A 19933-nucleotide genomic window follows, 5' to 3' on the forward strand; every position below is an offset into this window, starting at 1 on the left:
GGGGGGGGGGGGGGGCTCCATTTGTCAGGAGACGATAAATAAGTGTCGGCGTTCTCTGACAGAATTCCAGGAGCCAGTGGAATTTTTTTGGACTTTTTTTCACGATGTGGAATTTTTGAATTTTTTTTTTGTTTTTGTTCAATTTTGAATAAAACTTTAGAAAATCCCTGAAGATTCGTATCTATGAGAATCCGAGAACGTCGACTAACCCGAAGTCAAGATTTACTCTCGTCTATAGAACCACTTCTGGTTAGTTGACCTCTGGAATTCTGCCTCCAAAAATTATAGGGCGACTTTAAGATTTGACCTTTTTTTTTATCTCAAACCATTGAAATTTTTTTCTTGATTTCTCAAGCAGTAAAACTGTCCTCGGTCCACTTCCAATACGGTCCAGGTCGATCCTTGACCCTTCTCTCTGTCTGAGATTAAACTGTGCGACCTATCGATACATGTATTGTGTATTGGAAAGGTGCGTGACCCCAATGGACCGTATCCGGTACCCTAAGATTTCTTGCTCGACGAATCGATTTGTTCCCTGAGCCTGTCTCGGCGACCAGATTGCCAGTAATTATTAGGGATTTCCGGAACGGAAGGCGGCCAAAGGCAATAAACCAAAATGGAATTTATTTACCGAAACAAAGTCCAGCTAATCCAGAACTCGGGCATACTAATCGGTATCGTGTACGTCACTGAGGATTACGACTGGGAAACCTACTCGTTGATTGGCAGTTCGCATTTCCAGTCGTCGTCTAAAAGCACCGTCCGCTAAAAGCGACGTATAACGTCGAAATGGCCGTGTTTGTTTGCCCCATAGAAAGCAGCATTATTAGTTTTCAGCTAGACGGAAAAGCGAAATGGGGAGAGAAATGTTGGACGTTCAGTTTCTATTTTCTGCTAGATATACGAAATTACAAGGTATTTTCCGCTAGTGCACGAAAGATCCTAAAATCTCGGTGTTTCCGACCAGTACCACATCAGAGGATGGTACAAAAGTAAATAAAACAAGATTGTACAATTTTGAAATTCGTTAGGTCAAAGGTCAAACAATATCCCTGTATCGCATTGATACCTGTACCTCCATACATACATACATAGTGGGTCATTATCAAAGAAGCAGAATTACGGTCGTATGGCATCGGACGAATTTGAAATTTTTCAAGGCTCGAAAATGTTAGACGGAGTATATTAGAGATCCTAGGGTCCCCAGAAATAGCAGGGTTGTAAGAAACGAGGATGAGGAAGGAGCGGATATTAAAAAATAAATGAAATACCAAACACGCGCCGGGAACAAAATGGACTCCGACGACCCGTTTGGGATTCTGATTTATTATGAGATTTACTCGTAAAATACAATCCCGAGGCATCATACGAGGAGCATAATAAAAAGCCGGAATTTATAAATTTCAAATAAATTTGGCGAGGGTTACGAATGTTTTTTTTTTCCCCCAAAAAAATAATCTATCTCTCGGAAGTCCGTAAACACAGCGTGACGACAGAACAGCAAACTTCGATGATGAATACCTAGTGGACAGAGTCAGCGGACGTAGGCTATGGGTCAGAGGGAGTTGGAGGATGCGAGGGAGGAGATCCAGGGGCTGTGCAGACAGGGTGAGCACTTAACTTGGTAGAATACCGGGGTTGGTTACAGAGTTGTATATAGGCCCCTGGTCGACCATAACAACCCTTAGAACTAGTGGAAGATAACCCCGACGAGAGACACGCGGCCAACCACCCCCTTTAAATACATATACACACGTGTCCCATCTTTCTCTCTCAGTGTGCCCTTTCACCCTCCAGCAACCCACCCCTTGTCTCATGCGTGTATATAGAATTTTAGATCCCACATACGGACACAGGAGCAACCCTTGAAAAGTTACGTGATATCAGGGGGACGCGACTAGCTCCGACTGGAATCGCTGCTCTTTGCTGGCGTTCCACCCTTAAAAGTTATTACCTCGAATACTGCCGTCAGGTACCAGGGGTAGTTCACCCTCCGATTACCATGCAACATACAACACATAATTTGTCCTCATCATCGTTAACCCTTTATCGAACATGAACAATGGAGACCACTGACGTGCTACTATTAAAGCTGTCTGACTAGATGCGCACTAAGACTACTTGCCGACTATAAAGAATAGTCGATACCTGTGATCAATAAATTTTTAATACCTCAGCGAACAAAGCGAACGGCCAAATTTTCGGATGTCGGTGAAATGGAATTTTGAGCTTGATTCACTGGAATGGGCTTTATAAATTATAGTGATAAATTTCTCGATTACTCAATTCGATGGAATAATATATAGATATGAGGCGGAATACTAGAGGGTGGTCAATGGGATAATATTATGATTGTTATTATTTTTATTGGTAATTTCTCCAATACAGTAGGTTTAGTAATAATTGTCAATTGCAGCCTGCCAACAGGTCAAATTCGGCGTGCTGGCAGTCTTTGGGCCCTCGGACCCAATATTGGGCCAGCACATACACAGCATCTGCGATGCCCTGGACATTCCGCACCTGGAAGCCAGGCTGGACCTGGATGCGGAAGCCAAGGAGTTCAGTATCAATCTGCACCCCGCACAAACACTGCTCAATACCGCTTATCAGGACGTCATGGTGTTTCTCAACTGGACCAAGGTGGCCATCATCTACGAGGACGACTACGGTGAGTATTTTTTTTTAATTTGAAAAACTTGAAAATTCAGCATTTTTTCACTTCTCAAATTTTCTTCGGTCTCGACGCTACGCTTTTATCTCCATTGTCATTGTTAAAGAGCGTCGCGATCAATTTGCGATCAATCAAAGTCCCCGATGCTTAGGTATTAATTTTAATTTAATAATCTACCTACGATGACCTAAAATGACCATATAAGGAAAATATAAGTTTCGTATAGCACAGTAATATAATTTTCAGATGTTCCTCACCGTAGGACGGTTCAAGTATTACGTGACTTACGTAGGTCCAGCATGATGTTTATCATCAATCACTATGAAGGGTAATGCGGTACGTCCCATAATCAGCCGTATAATGTTCCCAGTGAACTATGTAATGGTGGACAATTAATCAGCGTTTATGGGCCGTTTCTATGGTGATAAGGTTTTTTCCATTTAACCTGACAGTTTGGTGGTCCATTTGGATTAGAGGCAAAAAAAATCATACGTATACGGAGACGTCACGGAGCGAAGAGGAAAATCCAAGGAAAATGTAAAGAATGTGTTCCAATATTATGGTCCAGGTACACACCTACCCCTATATACACGGTGGGAGTAAAATTGCCAAGTGAAATGTCCGAATCCTGAATCGTTTCCTCCTGATCCTTCCTACTCCCGAATCCTTTCCCACCCTGCGACTATACTATCCCATTCGCCTCCTTCTCCGGATTCCTTTATTCCTTGTTCCACTCATCCCTTTAGAACTACCCCAATTCCCACATATCAGCAGCCGTTCAAACCCTGGAACCACCCTCGAGCTTATCTACTCGTCGAAGCAGCTTTCGACGATTAGGACGTTAGCGTTTCGTACGATCCTACAGATTTACTCGAATCCCCTGTTTTTCACTTTCCTCACGCCTTTTCCTATTTCACTCGATAATTTCGTCGACTGTTGGAATATGGGTTATCATACGTTAGAGCGAATATTAGTGACGTTTTTTTTTATGCTCATGGCTGATTAAATTATTATCCAGAGGGACGATCCTGCAGGATTTCGTACATTTGGCATTATCTGCTTTAAGTCTGATTCCTTAGTGGCTGTATCTACTGGCACGTCTTACCAGTTTGGGTTTGGGCCCTGCTCGCCCGTTTAGATAGGACGAACCGATGAGGGGGCTGAATTCTTGAATCGAACCTTATGGAATAAAGAATTAAAAATTAAGAAGCGGATCCGCCCTGATCGGTATCCAGGAAGGGTTTAGGACCTCGTGAAAAATCTGAGGAATCTTCGATTAAATTGGAGTATTTATGGAATTCGGAAAAAATGTCCCAAAGGAAAAAAAATTAATTGCTCGATTGTCCGTGGAGGATCCTCCTCGTGGGATGTCGTCCCTTCATTTTTTTGTCTCGTGCTCGAGTCGGAAAAGAAGAAAAGTACATGGAAGCTAAAAGAAAACGGTATCCAGGATCCTGAGGAATCTTCAAACGAATCCTTTCGTTACTCCAGTCCTGAAAATCTTTCCTCGCCGTCTGCAGTAGTCCGGATAACAGGACTTCCTATCTCCTGGTCCTTGAAATTGTCAGAACTTGGAATTCTCGAGTCTTGGTCCTTGGTCCATCAAGGCCATTGTCCTTCCGAGTCCGATTCCGCCCGGAACGCATTTGTCGTCGAATAGTCGAAGGAATAAAAAAACGTGCGGAATCCTACAATAGTCGGTAAATGGAGAGACGAAGTTCATTGACGATTCGCAGGACGTATAGTGATACGAATTCAGCCAGGATCCTGACTCGAAGCGCTAAGGAATCCTGCGGCAGCTTCAGGAACGTCGTCGTCGTCGTCGTCGTCCTTCGACAGGGACTCCACAAGTGTAATACAGGAGCCGTGTGCGAACGGCTGGCTTAACAATGGAATGCCAAAACGCAATAGTAAATTCAATTTGTACCTAGCCAATAAGGAGGAGAGTGACAGAACAAGAATCTACCCCTATGTTCGCCGAACACACCCCCCATTTACAAGATCTCTCATTCATCTCCAATTCAATTCTCAACCATTTCCTGGTACACCCTTTTATTTTCAAAATTATTTTATTTACCCAGTTGAATGTTACACAGGTATATGTCTACTTAAGAACTGCTACACAGACACGGATATAAAAATTTAATTTATCCAATTTGTCTAACAGGTGAATAACAATACGATCGTAATTTCGCATAAACATATCAACGAAGGATAATAATTCTTATCGCAAGATCGGTTCCCTTTGCCAATTTATTGCCGTGCGGTTCTCATTGGCAAGAGCCAATCTTACGGGTTGCCAAGATACCAAAATTCATTTCGCACTTGCGTGTACCGTCCATTTCTATTTTCATCCCTTTGCTCGTCCGTATTAAAATTTTCGATTTGTCCGTCGCCCAGGATCTCATCCCTCCCAGCATCCCTGGCTACGCCCGAGATGGGATAAGACGGCATTTTAAAACTTAAATCAACGCGAACCAGCCTAAATCCGATCCTCTAGATTTTCATCGCCACCCTTACATCGCTTATTCCCGAGGGACAATCTCCTAAAGTTTTCATCCCCTCCCGGATCCGAGTACCAATTCTTACGGAGGCTGCGAAAAAAGACAGGCGACTTAACGGCCAGGAGGGCATCTCCGTATCCGTGCGCAATTTTGCTCGCAGCTTGGTTCCCGCCAACCCCTCCTCTCCACCGCCTCATTGGGGGGGGGGGACGGAATAATAAAACATTGCGAGGGCTTCAATTACCCCTCGTAAATAAAGTTAACGCCGCGATATTGCGTACGGTAATCGTAATCGTAAAGAGGCACCATCCCCGTCCTGGGCTCGGAGGAGTTTTACGAAGACTTGTATGAGGGATGAAAGGAAAAGAGAGGGAGAAAGGAAGGGAAAAAAAAGGCGGAAAGGGCAAAAAATGGCCACATCAATGCTCTCTCGATTACCAACCGCAGAACTTTACGATTCTCTCCATTCTGAGATCCTTTACGGTATCGTTATCCTGATTTGCCAGGACTCTTCCCAGAAAAGCCAGCGCCCTCCCGTGGGAAATGTCCGATCCTCAAGGAGCTCCATTAATATCCTTGGTACTATAAAAATGGAGCGACCCCGTTATGAGGGATGAAAAAAAATACCATGGATGAACTAGATATCAAACGCTCATTCATATAGTAGTTGGAATTGAAGCTTAAGAAAATTAATTGACGAATTTTTTAAATAACAAAATTTTTTCTTCAATTTTCTGGTATAATTCACCAACCATCTCAATCGCTTCAATCTTCTCCCGTCTCTTTTCTATTTCTGCTTTCGCTCCTCCAGTCTCTTGTTTTTCTTTCTCCGCCTCAGGACCACCTATACGGCACACTTTTTCTCCCTGGAGAAATTACCCCTGGTCCTTGACAGTGTTCTTTTTTTTCTTCCAAAATCGCAGCTCATTCGGTCCATTATCCTGGGGCACTTCTTGGTCGCGGAGCTTCCACATATTTCGAACATCCTGCCTGGTCCTTCATTGATTTATCAGCGAGTTTGTCGAGTCCTCATCAGCAGCCATTCACGGCAGTACCAACTGCTCCACAGTTAAAAAAATGAATCCAAACGAAATCAAGCGCCATATTGAATTATTCACGTATATCCAAAAAAACTCATGACTCGCGTAACTTTGCTGATGTAAATAAAAATTTGTTAAATTAACATAGTAAACTTATCCGTATAAAGGGGGAAGGATAGTCATGTATATAACGGGTCTGGTATATTTTACATACACACAGTAAACAACTCTTTCCTCCTGGCTCGTCCTCGTATACCGATCCCAGCATCATTTCGCTGAATTTCCATCAAAGCGATAAAACCACCACGAGTCTTTATTTACGCAATTCAAGTTGACTCGAGTCAACTCAAACTGATTTCACTTGGTGGACTCACTATCTGGCCCTGCCCGACCACCCCCTAACCCCAGGGTTTATTCAACCCTGTCTCTTGGAGTTTCGCGTAAACTTGGAGGGGAACGAACCGGCGAACCTCGGCGAAGACCCACAAGTTGAGATGATACCTTGATTACTTAGACGCGTGCCAGTATTGATTTCATCGGCTGTCGCGATTTACAGGTTTCCGTCCATTTAACTAGCGAAACGAGTCACTCTACCTGCCGATGAGTCGAATGTGGAGTGGATGGTATTTGACGTGAGAAATTTGAAAAAAAAAATAAAGTTACATGTAACAAAAAATTTGTTTCAACAGGTTTGGTCAAACTTCGTGAGCTGGTCAGATCTCCAAGGACACGGGACATCGAGGTTCATCTGAGACAGGCTGATCCCGATTCTTACAGGCAGGTTTTGTCTGAAATAAAAATGAAGGAGATCAGAAATTTAATTGTCGACACGAAAACCAAGCACATGCATCACTTTTTACGTACGGTAGGGTCAATATGCTGTTGAAATGAAATTTTTGGATTTGGTATGTTTTTTTTTGTTTTTAATTTTTGCAATTTTTAGATTCTTCAGCTTCAGATGAATGACTACAAGTATCACTACCTCTTCACCACTTTTGTGAGTATTTCATTAATTGCTTACTCTCTTGTTTCTGACTTTGGTCAGACGTCAAAGATCTAGTGTAAATATTTGTTTATGGTTCTTAGACTTATCTACATTTTTTTTTAAATTTTATCTCTTAGGATATAGAAACCTTTGACCTCGAGGACTTCAAATATAATTTCGTGAACATCACTGCCTTCCGATTGGTCGATGCTGACGATCTCGGAGTTCGCGGAATCCTCATGGACATGGAACGTTTTCAACCTTCGGGACATAAAATTCTTAACAAGACACGAGTCATACAGGTGAGTTTACAAGAAGGACAAAGCTTTGCGATTTGCCGTTCGAAAATTTCACGATTTCCATTTAAGTTAGAATTTTAGAAAAAAAATCTTTTTCTTTCGATACCAACAGTCTAATCTGCGCCGTTGAAAGAAAACAAAAAATAAAGCAAAAATGCCTACAATCATTTTTGACAAACAAAGCGCAGACATCACGTTGACTTTTCCGTATTCCAAGGGAAACGAGATAATAAAAAAAAAAAATCCTAAAAAATGCCACAGCGGAAGTGAATACCGGAAAATAAGAAGTCGGCGAGAAGTTCACGTCGAGTCTGAAGAAGCCACGCATAAGATTTGCATTTTACACGTCCTGCGCCAATGGCGAACATCCACCTGAGTCGTTGATGCAAATAAGAAATAATTCCAGGGAGTTCGTGGAAACGGTGGCTCCGAGTCTTGAGCCAATGGTTATGATTATTTTATTGGTCTGGCAAAATACTGCGAAATCCTCATCACGTAAAATTCTCAAGATTCTCAACGAGGAATGAACAAAAAAATACACTTTAAGAACCCCTGTGCTTCCCCTCGAAGACATTTTGGAAACGTGGGAGGAAATTAAAAGAAAAACTTAACACCGTTCACCCGCGGCAATCTTTAAACCCGCGACATGCAAGCCGAATACGAATGAACAATTAGCTGAGCAATCTTGTACCCTTGTAGATTGGCGGGAAATTCAAATACCGTTCGCGTACGGTACGTTCGATCTCCTATTGAATCCTGGAAACGAGAGTATCTCGAACGTCACGTACGTAGAATATTTTTATATCGCGAATAAATTTCAAATGCTGATCATGCAATTTCCGGCGTACACCAGAACCTTAAAGAATAGCAATGCCAAAAAAAATATTATATCCTCTATCAATGAAGTCAGCTGTTAAAAATGTTTGACAATTCTCATTTGGAATTTGTATATAAATACGTATGACAAATCATTGTGCAGACTGGGCAGTGAAAATCCCGAGGGAAAAATCATAGGTAGAAACATAAAGGAAGTAAATCTGAAAGGGGTGTGCTATCAGGCGTGTCGCCGGGTAAAACCGTACTTTGCGTTCTCATATTACCACAGGATATTAACGATAATACGGATCCACCGGCCGCAACCCTTTCGACGGCGACAACGCGCAGCGTTTGCGCGGACGCTTTACGATGAAAACGGATAACCCCTTAGGCTTTGTTCACCACCCTTATTTGCTCGGATTCACAATACCAACGTACAAATATGTAGTCCGAGCGGACGGCGAAGCTGCTGCTATACACTTTGGCTTTGTTGGAAACGAGGCCGTAGCCGCCTGCAATTGCGTCCCAGTGGGGACGGAATAAAGAATCAAAATGCATTGCGCCTTGAGGGAATAAATATTCCGTCAATGCGAGGAAAAATGTATTATTTCGTTTCTTGTGACTTTCAAAGAAGAAAGAAAGAAAGTTTTAAAGCCCGTAAGATATGGTGTAACTTGATTATCGCTGATAAGGTTTGCATGTCTCATCCATATCTTTTCATTTCTTTTTCCTTTTTCTCGCTTCAATATTAAATTACCGTCCTCGTAATTCTTTTTTATCACAATCGAAGGTCGAGAGCGAATTTGAACGAGGAAACGTGTCGCCTCGTTTTTCAATGTCAAGTTTCAATTAAGACTTGTCCAATTAAGAATTATGGAATTATGCTCCTCTCCACCTAATAAATTCCTATCGAACCTGGCAAATCTTTCGGGACGATTTAATATCACGAAATTCGATATTGCTTCGCCCGTGGCGTCTGTTTAATTTTTCTTTATCTTTTAATGGCATTATATTTTTGCACAGCAACGCAATCTGTCGGGAAGATCCATAAAAGATGAACTGTCGGATTAAATTGCGGCTGAAGAAAAATAAGAAAAATAATTTGTAGCGTAATCAAACGATGGAACATTTATCAGGAGACTGAGCAATGGAAGTAAATAATTTCAGAATTCAAAAAAATCTATATACCGAAATCATAATCAAATATATTTTTTAAAAATTCATCAATTAGAAAGATAAGAACAGAATAAAATGAGATTGCGCGGAAAACAGGTTCGTTATTGTGTAAAGCGTCGCGACGCTAGGCGTCCCTTATATAATCGCACGCGGAAATCATCAGTGCCCAGGAGGAAGTTGGTAGAACGGAAGTTCTCGTAACTCCTGAGGATTCACCATCTCGTGGGATGACAATGCGGCGGAAGCATCGATGTTATCCCGCCGCCTTAAGTTTTCTTTCGCTATCTTTTCTCTTCCTTTTTTCACCCCCCTCCTCCTAGCCTTCGAACCGTCTCGAATTAAGCGAAGCAAGTTAACACGGTAGTGCAATGAAAAAAGCTCAGTCACAATCAGCCCTGCTCCGCTACTTTCTAAAAAGTACAAGAGAAAAGCTAAAGAAAAAGAAAAAAAAAGTAAAAAGAATCGAGGCAACGGAATCAGGAGTAATCGCGCAAGAGTGGTAGTACCAGTGATAAGAGGCAACAATACAGACAACAATAGTATTGGCGGGGGTTAAAAGAGTAAGAAAATCGAGAAGAACGTAAGATATAAAAGAAAAAAGAAAAATAAGTCCGCGTCTCACCTTGAATCTGATAGAGGAAAAGCCAAAGAGGACGGAGAGGACAAGTGTTGGTTCGACAGGAAGTTTGTGAGAAGAAAAACGTTCAGGACTGGTAATAAGAAAGGAAAAAGCCGAGAGTGAGAGAGAGAGTAAGGTATAGACAGAAAACAAAGCCGGAGGATTGTTACAAGGAGAAGGAGGAAAGCACCGGTTGCATACAAATTTTTCAGCAAGTTTACCACGTCTTTGAACGGGAAAGGTTTTTCACTTTCCCCTAACCAGTGAACTAATTTATCGAACCGATAGAGTCACAGCCGAGTCTTGGTCCGGTGCAGCCACTACCCGGTATATACGTTAAGGAACTTCCTTAAAATCCCCCATAGTAAAGCTAACCCACTAACTCACCCGAGTAGCTTCTCTCCCGTCCACCATTCTTTACTTCCTTTTCATCCGATTCTTTGTTTTTCTTCATTTACGACTCCGTCCCCCTTCCACTCGCAGTTAACCAACCAGTCCCCCTATTCTCTTTCTCACTCTCTCTCTCTCTCTCTCTCTCTCTCTCTCTCTCTCTCTCTCTCTCTCTCTCTCTCTCTCTCTCTCTCTCTCTCTCTCTCTCTCTCTGTCTCTCTCACCACTTCCTAAAATCTAACTCAGAGACACGCTCCTCCCGCAATGTCAAGTTTTGCGTAGGCGTCCGACGTCGCGACTGCCCTTACACTATCGTGCCATAAACGAGGCACCGCACCAGGGCTTTTCGCGAGCACCAATGAATCACTGAATTTCCAACGGCGCCGGATAACCTCTGCTATTTGCGCCATAAATCAGACTATCTCGCACTCGAAGGGATATTTCCTGTACTTTTTTTTTATTATTTTATTTGCCACAGGATGTCCTAACCGCCGTCCTTGGTCGGTTGGTGATTTTCAAGAAAGCTATAAGCCACTCTTATCATTACGAACGCACACGCGTAACGAAGTCGGCACGCCAATCAACTGTCTGTTGTATAAACCACTACGTAGTACACGAGAGCCATCGATACGACTGTCTTCCATTCTTCTATTTTTCTCAGCAGGCAGCTTCGTCTCTTCGTTCAACCCACCAAATCAAAATCCAAGACGTCGTTGTCGTTTCGATGCGACATGTCGATACCATTCGCCAAGCAGCACCATCAGCTGCCGTCACGTGCCATCAGCTGGCGTCCGCAGCGCCATCTACCGGCAACCTCGCACACCATTCCACAGCCGAGACTATTGTCAAACCCGACGCATTATTACGAATCATTCGAGACACGTTCGCGCCACTCGGCTTCTCCGCCCACTTCTCGTCCACCTTTTAACATCTAACCAAACCCCCGCCTACTCCCTGTCGTCTTTTACACCGCCGTACTCTCACACGTTGCAGACTTTGCCACATTCGCACTTATGCATCTACGCTTGTTGAAAATACGCTGGCTCACACATAGCGGGAATTCAGATTGGCAATCCCGGCGCAACGCAGAAGCCAATTCGAATCGGCCTACAGAAGTTCGCTATTGCAAATTCTTTTTTTATTATTAAAATCTTTTTATCTTTTTACTCGAAAATTTTACTTTATTCTTTCGGAATCTACCGGTACAGCCAACTGTTTGCTTTGTTCTCTTAATTTAATATGCCTTTGTACGTACATCCTTTCACAGCCTCCGGCTTTATTCGGTACTAGCTATATCTTCTCCTTGTATACTCGGCAACCAGTTCGGAAGACGCCTTCGATCGCGTCGCGACGCTCCGGGAAACTTTGCTTAAACGATTCCTTATAGAAACTTGTCGCGGATACTGTCTTGCCGTGCAATTTTACGCTCCAGAACCGAGAGTAATTAATCCGTGGAATGGCGCACCCTGTCGCAAGAGCACTTTGTATTATTCATATCGATGTAAATGGCGCCTCAAGGATTTTCATCTGGTTCTCTTTGGCCCACCCGTGTTATATACGAGGTGTCATTTATATATATAAGGTTTAATAACGAAAAATCTTTTTTTCAAGTAAATCGTGGTTACCCCTCAAAAAATTTTGTTTGCCCTCTTAAATAATATTTTGATACTATTCACGTTAATGTATCCCATTGTAGGTACGACAAACGACAATTAAAGAATTTTTTTTTCATTTTTTACTATTTGAATTTTTTAGCCATTTTTGAAACGTTAGAAAAAATTTTCTATAAAATTGGAACGCAAACAGAAATCACGTGCTCGTTATGTTTAGAATTCTTTTTGAAACTTAGAGCCTTCTAATTTTTTTTAAACGCTAGAAGATTTCCAACTTGAAACTCCGACGTCTTCTCAAAACGGCGTCCCGACGGAGCACCTACCTGTGTGAGTCGCGACGCACTACGTGTTACCGAGTTAAATGAGATACGTGTCTTCCGCCAGCAATTTCTCACCGCAACGGGACTGAAACTAATTAAAACCACGCATTAATTTAGCCAAGAATTTCTAGCAGGCGCATTGCTTCCCATTTGGGACTCTTGTCTTGTTGACGTCTAGAAAAGATATTTTAATCTGCCAACTGTTTCGATTGGTCAAAGATCTTAATAAGGTGTCAGAGCACAGTTGCTAACTTAAAAAAAAATTAGACACGTTACAGCCGTTATAAACTCGGTTCAACGTAAACGAAAAACCTCATGAAATAAATGGGTCCGATTTTTTTTGGGGGAAAAAAAAAATTTAAAGGGGCGCCGTGGAGTGTAAAAAAACAATATAAAACTTATCCAGTAAACATGTTTATGTGTCTCTCAGTCATTTCACGGAATTAGAAGAGACTCGGATTTCGCAAAAATACGAGAAAGTAGGATAGCCACGTGTAGAGCGCCGAATGAAAATGTCCCGGAAGTGTTCCTTTCTTTTTTATCTGCCTGGAAATCAGGAAATTTACAGCAGCCCCGATACATAAAGTTACGAAAAAAAAAAAAGGTGAAGGTTGGTCGGATGGAAATAGAGAAAACAATTTTTGTTTGCCGATTGCAAATTACGATTGCAAATGTACGAATTAAAGAGCAACGAGGACGGCGCGCCACGTCGACACTTCCGGTTGCGTCAGAACTTCAGCCGCAGAGGAAAAGGCGGAATTCACCCGTGAAAATGGTGGTTGAGCAGCGTGTGGGTACCTATGGTAGATAATTGAATAAATTTTACGAGCGACACAGCGAGGATCCTTGGTGGCTGATGAAAATTATCACTGATATAGGTGCTTATATATATATATGTAGCGTCTGGTCTCTACATACTTGTGAACTTGATAAATTCCCATGATGAAATTTATGCTTCCCATCGTACGCGCACGGTTACCAACCGTCTCTACACGAACCGAAGCTTAGCCTTGTTGTTGCCAGACAAATAAACCGCGTGCGCCACTCCGCCAAGTTTCTGATCCTGTGTTTGTCCTGCAAATATGGGAAATTCGCAATGCCAGTAGGTGTTTGCTCATAAATACGTTACGTTACGTTGCGTGGCGTCGGGACGCCTCGCGCCACCGTGACGTTACATACCTATCGAACGTTATAACCAGGACGAATATTTGTCTACCTATCGGCCACGAGTTCCATGTGTCATTTAAACTGAAGTTTTTCATGGACAAGACGATTTATCGTATGAATGAGAATAAGGAAGAGTTTCCAAGAGTGGATTATGGGAGTTGGTACAAAGGGTGTATTTTAATATACACCCTTTTAGGCAGGGTGGCTCGCGAGTCTTCTTCATAAAATACGGAAATACGTGGGAAATAGAAAGGAAATGTGTTTGTCTAACTTTGTTCAGCGGCCGGCAGAGCTTTTCTGTGTCTGGCGTCATTGTGCTTTTTCTAAATTCACGTTTCTCTCTCTCTCTCTCTTATTTATTTCTTCCCGTTACGCGCTTTCGCCTTCCTCATTCGTTCCCCTCGATTTCTGTTATTTCGCGGTTTTCTTACTTCGCCCCAAAGGCACCTCGAGTGCAGGAGGCAAAGCGTCTTTCGGAATATCCGTTAAAAGTAAGTGGCACTTCCGTCGCACCGGAGTTCAAAGATCAGAGAACGACGTATTTTCACAGGAATAAATCTGTGAGACGATGATACGTGGGTTTTTCGTATTTTTTCCAATTATCGAAATAACGCACCGTGTATAATTATATTTTTAAAAACTTTTTCTTCCAGGCGGAATCAGCCCTCATGTACGACAGCGTGCAGGTGTTTGCCGTCGGCCTTAGAACCCTCGAGCAATCGCACGCACTCAGGCCTGCCAATCTCTCCTGCGAACTGGAGCACCCCTGGGACGGTGGACTCTCTCTCATCAACTACATCAACTCGGTGAGTTTTTTTTGCATTTTCTTTCAACAACCGGTAGCGTTACCCCTTAATTTTTTCATACATCTTCCACCTTCTGATGCTTTTCGCCCCTTCAGTTTTTACTGTCTCCCCGCGTGACACTTGGTAACCTCATTAACCCTCTGCAAAAGCGAACTTCATGTTTTCGAAAAAGGAACCGATTATCTGTCAGAACAAAATTAACGGTTGCCTCTCCGGTTTATCGTGCTTGGATGATGTTGGAGCTGAGCCAGAGCTATCCCTTTTTTTTGCATTTTCTAAAAAAAAAAAAAAAAAGGCAGAGGGGCTGTAGAACAATGTCACGAAGGTTAACGCAAAAATATAAATTTTCAAATCGAGTATCTTTTCGAGATTCAACGAAACTTGGACCTGAAGAATATATGCTGAATTGTAAAAAAAGGTTTTTTTAAATTAAAAAAAAAATTTCATATATATACTCGAAATGGCTTTTATCGTATCCCTCGATAAATAGGATCCCTTCAAATTGGTAGGATTTTCGGAAACCCCGAATCGTCATAAGATACTGGTCACAGTTGGGTACCGTTCACATTCCTCCTATTCCCTCCCTACTAACCCCTCTTCCTTAAAAGGCATCCTCGAGCCTGACCGACAGATTAAAACGAACGTCCTGATCGTCGGACGCGCGTTTACATGAATTTCAATGAACGCACGTGCGCGCGCTATAGGATTGACGAGGGACAGGACTGACATAAAGACGAAAACAGATGCAGAACGCAGATGAAGTAGATTTACTATACGTATATGTTGAATATTTGAATCGTACGTAGAATGAAGAGAGAATGAAAATGCAGAGGGTTAAATTGTTTAATACCATGATAAGCGGTACCGAACCTGTCACTGACAGAACCACAAATCCTTTTGTGACGTCATACTTCCCCCTCCAGTCGTTGAAACCATTACTACCATTTTTTTTGCACCCATCTCGAAGCTGTGGTCTCGAAACCTCCTGATTTCGACCCCTATCGAATTCCCAACCTGTATTCGCACCGGACGTCCTTTCTTCCCCTCGAATCAATAAATTTCCAAAATCCTCGAAATCCCCCTTAACCGTGTTTTACCTCAATGAATATTTGCCCTCGTTCGGCCCGCTTGGCTTGTCGCTTGTCATTTTTCTTAACCGAATTTCACCTACAATACGATTCTTCCTCTTTTTTTATTCATCCCCTATTTTATGTCCACCCCCTCCCATCCAATGCCAACCCTTGTCCTGTCACGGCCGACCAATCCGACAGTTTCAGCCTGAAAATTTGTTTCGTGAACATTTTCCCATTTAACGTACGTTCCTTCACCCCACATTTGAAACGGCCGAAGAACAACCCCTGGTCGAGCTACACTGTCCACTTTTCCAAATCAAGCCCAGAGCAAAACTATCGTACGTGACCGTTTGGCTTGTTAAGAAAGAAGCAAGATTTTCAACGAGTTTCCCCTATGGCATGTGCGAGAATTCATCCGGGAAAAATATCTGTTCCCAGAGAAAAAGCATCCACGCCCATAATGGACCAGAAGGCCCAGATCAAAGTTAACCTTATGCGTCGCTGCACCATAATGCACTGCGCTCCATATGCATATGGCGTCAAGTTGCTTGGATATGGGACCAGTGCATTTGCGGACGTATCTGTACTACCCGTTATCTATTATCCCGATAACACCATAGAGTTAATACAGATAGAGCAGACAAGCCATAGGCTGCTCTGCAAGTGGAAGTGTCCGTTCGCTCATAATGAGAAAGAAAGAGACAGCTGAACCCCTTTAGCTATCCGTCTTTGCACCCTGATTTGCATCTGTCTCTCTCTTCGCCGCTGCCGCGTTGCGAGCTGGCTTGTTTGCTCTATCTGTATTAACTCTATGGATAACACTCGATTATTCGTGATACATTAACAGCAGAGGAGCACAGTGCAAGAAAATAAAACAATCGAACAAGGAGCATGCGTTTTTTAGTCGTATCAAAAAAAAAAAATATACCTATATCGTTATCAAAAAATTTAAGATCATCCACCTAATCGATGTTCCTCGACAAATAGAAAACAAGGTGGAGCACATCGAAGCAACCCAACCCAGTAATTTCGATACTATATTCAAAAGTTTTCAAAAAAGTTCCACTTGTCCCGTCCCACAACGCGAATCACCGGACGTCAAAAGTTGACCAGCAATTTAGAAATTAAAAAACTGACTTCGTTCACTTTTTTTTTTCGTTGGTATCCTTCCTCCTTAAAAATGTCCATAAATCAAGAACAAATCAATTTGCGAATTTAAACAAATTACGAGCAGCCCCTCAAAGGAACATATTTGAATTCAAAGGTTTATCTAGAAGAAATTTTAGGAAAAAATGTTAATTAATTTATTAATTAATACAAATTTAATTTCTTACACGATATGTATACAACGTTACTTACCATCCCTCCCTTCTGCCACCTTAACGCTAATCAATAATCCGTACCCCCTATACCCTGAACGAATTTACTCTGTAACCCGGTACTAATCCTCCGAATACCATAGAACTAATTACTTGAAGCTAACGATATTATTAGGGGAATATTGAGTAATCAGGCAATTCCCCTACATGAAAGAGCCCCTCGATTATCCACGTATACGTGTTCCCCGTGTACGACACTTTAGCGTGGCATCGGTGAACGCGTTGCAACTCCTGGTATTATAGAACCCGAAGAGTACTCAATGCACAACTATTAATTTAATAGCATAGAAGACAGATTCCAATATCGTCCTTCTAATCGAGCGGAGACCATATTTGCAGCCGGTGGGCAAGAAACGTGGAATTCCGTAGCGCGCGTCTCGGCATACCGCAGTCTCGAATATGAAGTTCGATAAATTTACTAACTATATATATACCATATGGTATATGAGTGTGTACATATAGGGTAACTCTCTCTCTCTCATTTTCTCCATGTATATCCATTAGTTTACCAGCGTTATAGTATATGGGAGTGGATTGCAGATAGGGGTTGGTATGACTAGTAGGAACGCGAATCGCACCTTCTCATTCATTAGTCGGACATTAATGAACCCGGCTGTCGCACAATGTCCGAATTCGCTTGTGGTACCTTTCCACGCGTACGTGGACGTGAATATATATGTACAACGAGCAAAAAAAAAGATTCGCACGTTTCGCGCGACTTCACCGGAAGCCACGCCGGGGCTCGCGAATCTGGCCCAGTCATGCAGTCCGGTGGTCGGCGCAGTCAAACGGCATAAAATTGTACCAGGCGCCCTTTAATACGGCCCGAATCAGATCCCGTGACCGGGGAATGCAATGTTTTGGATGAGCGGCTAGCAAAATTGAACTTTACGGCATTTCTTTCCAGTGCGTTTCGTAACAATGATTTTTCGGATGGTGCCGGTACGAAGTTAGAATTTAAAAATTTCTTTTCTATGTTTAGCCTAACGAAGAAATTTTGTCGTTTACCTCTTTTAAAGAATTGCAATTTTTTTTACTTAAAATTTTTTTTTCTTTTGAAATCTTTTCGCACGTGTTCTTATTCCGTGCATAACAGTGTATCCAGGAAGGTCGGTTACTTCTGAGACACCCTGTGCATGATAGGTTACGTGGTCTCTGCATATTGCTGACTTCGTATGCCGGCCAGGTTCTTCGTGATAGATTTTCTGAACGCTCGTGCAAATTCGCTGTGCGAATTAATGTGTCGCCATGTTGCGTGAACGTCGCGTCGTCCTTTGAAAATTCCATAGGCGGTTGCCTTATCTCGGATTGAATATCGTTTGCACGTGGTTGGGATCTCTTATAAAGTTCCCCGGGCGGAAAGGCTGTCCGATACTTTTTCAAATGACGTCTAAACGGCCCGTTCGTCGTTAGCATTGCAAAACGAAATCGTAAATAGGGTAGCTACTTGTTTAATAAGCGTGAGAATAAATATAGGCGAAATACCTATGGGCGGAATACGTGTAGCTAATATGAAAATACTCATTGACGACCGACGATTGTCATGAAGATTTTCGAATCTCACGAATCAATGGACCTTAACGACACATTGCCAGAAACTGTGCTTAAGCTCATAGCCATTATCATTGCTGGGTTAAATGCCATAGCCATTAAACCACCTGAGAATCTCGCGAGAATCCCTGTGTAATTAAGCTCGGGCGCCGACTGGTTAATGGACATTTGCTAGATCCTTTGGGCGAGTTTATGTCCCTGTCACGTGACATTTTCAGCTAATTAAACGTAGAATCGATCGGGTCGATCGGTCGAATAGAATTTGATATATCGGTGAGGAGACGTTCAAAAATATTTTGAAAAGTATTCTTATCGTATTTCGAGTACGATAAGAAATTTCAAAGTGATCGATGATTAGATTTACGGTGAATAAACAATTTTTGCAATTTTATAAGTCGCCAGAGCTTACACGGAGAAATGACTTGGGCCTCCTCTTTTTTAGAGATACTTACGTAGTCCTGCCGCGAGTCTCGGAGCGAGTCCTTTGTCTTCACGGGAGCGACATTTTTAAAGCCCCGTTTACATCGACTGAGTTAAAGCGCGCTCGTGACCGCTGCGAGCTTTTCGGCTTAACTTTATACCGGCAAGTTTTCTTCTCGTAGCGAAATCTAGTCTTGCGGACTTTCTTGAGATCCGTGACCTCGACTACTTGCCGTTAGGATTATACAGCTGTCACTGGTAGCATCTTCTTAATTTACGATCCCAGCCGTATCTCCAATTTCAATTTGGATGGGGATCTTCGTTCGAGGGTATACCTATGTTTGTCAAATGAATCCAAAGGTCAAAGGGCGACCCTTCCAAAAAATTCAACTCCGCTCCTCCCAGGCCCGATTTTTCAAAACGAAATACTTTATTGCTTGGCCTAATATTTTGCCTGTTTCATTGATCAATTAGCAGCGACACGAATTTCCCATCGTAAATTAATTAGGCAATTAGTGACAGGCCTGCAGGTTTCGATCGAATGACCCAGACTGCACCGGGATCCCTTTTATTTTAACTCTTCGGTCTGATGGTATCATGCGACGTATATATGTATAGAGTGGTTTACTATTTTGTAGTTTTCATAGATTTCTCAATTTTCCCAGAAAATATTGGCATGTCCACCGTATTTCATTTTCGTTCGTGTACGTTCTTTTATTTCTCTCGTTTTTAGCATTTTTTTTTTTTTATTTTTCCCCACACGCTTCCGGCCAACTAGCTGTCCGCTTCCGGATGAAGTGGCCTGTGAAGGTTTATGCTCGTAAAATTCATGGTCGAAGCCGTCGTCACGCTCTGCAAGTTTTCGGCTAAATCCAGGGAGCCCGTAAGACATTATAAAGAAAAGAGACGTAAGTATAGGGAGTTGAGAAAAAGCGAGGAGGACGGACGATGTGAAAATTTTAAGTCACGTTCTCACATTTCCTTCGCGCGCCAGTAGAGAAACGTTAGGTAATCCTTGATAGCTCGCAAAGAGTTCACGAAGGCCGAGGTCTCGTAATAACAAATTACGACCGTGCTGCCACCTGGATTCTGTCTCTGGTATCA

At 42.5% G+C, this 19933-nt stretch overlaps 1 protein-coding gene and 1 long non-coding RNA gene across 11 annotated transcripts in view; one reads left to right on the forward strand and one right to left on the reverse strand.

Moving 5' to 3' along the window:
- LOC107265412 (glutamate receptor ionotropic, kainate 2) overlaps nt 1-19933 on the forward strand; it is a 71318-nt gene that overhangs the window by 35834 nt on the left and 15551 nt on the right. For all 10 annotated transcript variants that reach the window (XR_001537199.2, XM_025082611.1, XM_015734853.2 and 7 more), the window contains exons 4-8: nt 2417-2668; nt 6905-7080; nt 7159-7212; nt 7338-7502; nt 14254-14406. Coding sequence is in view for 9 of the 10 variants with exons in the window: in XM_025082611.1 (XP_024938379.1) it covers nt 2417-2668; nt 6905-7080; nt 7159-7212; nt 7338-7502; nt 14254-14406 (800 nt within the window). In the remaining variant the exon portion in view is untranslated. The remainder of the gene's footprint in view (nt 1-2416; nt 2669-6904; nt 7081-7158; nt 7213-7337; nt 7503-14253; nt 14407-19933) is intronic.
- On the reverse strand, nt 4754-11182 carry LOC107265413. Its single transcript, XR_001537200.2, has 3 exons — nt 10498-11182; nt 5928-7003; nt 4754-5757 (listed from the first exon to the last, which is right to left on the reverse strand). It is a non-coding gene; the product is annotated as an uncharacterized LOC107265413 (long non-coding RNA).

The sequence above is a fragment of the Cephus cinctus genome, unplaced genomic scaffold, assembly GCF_000341935.2.
Source record: "Cephus cinctus unplaced genomic scaffold, Ccin1 Ccin1_scaffold0215, whole genome shotgun sequence".
Classification (NCBI taxonomy): Eukaryota; Metazoa; Arthropoda; class Insecta; order Hymenoptera; family Cephidae; genus Cephus; species Cephus cinctus.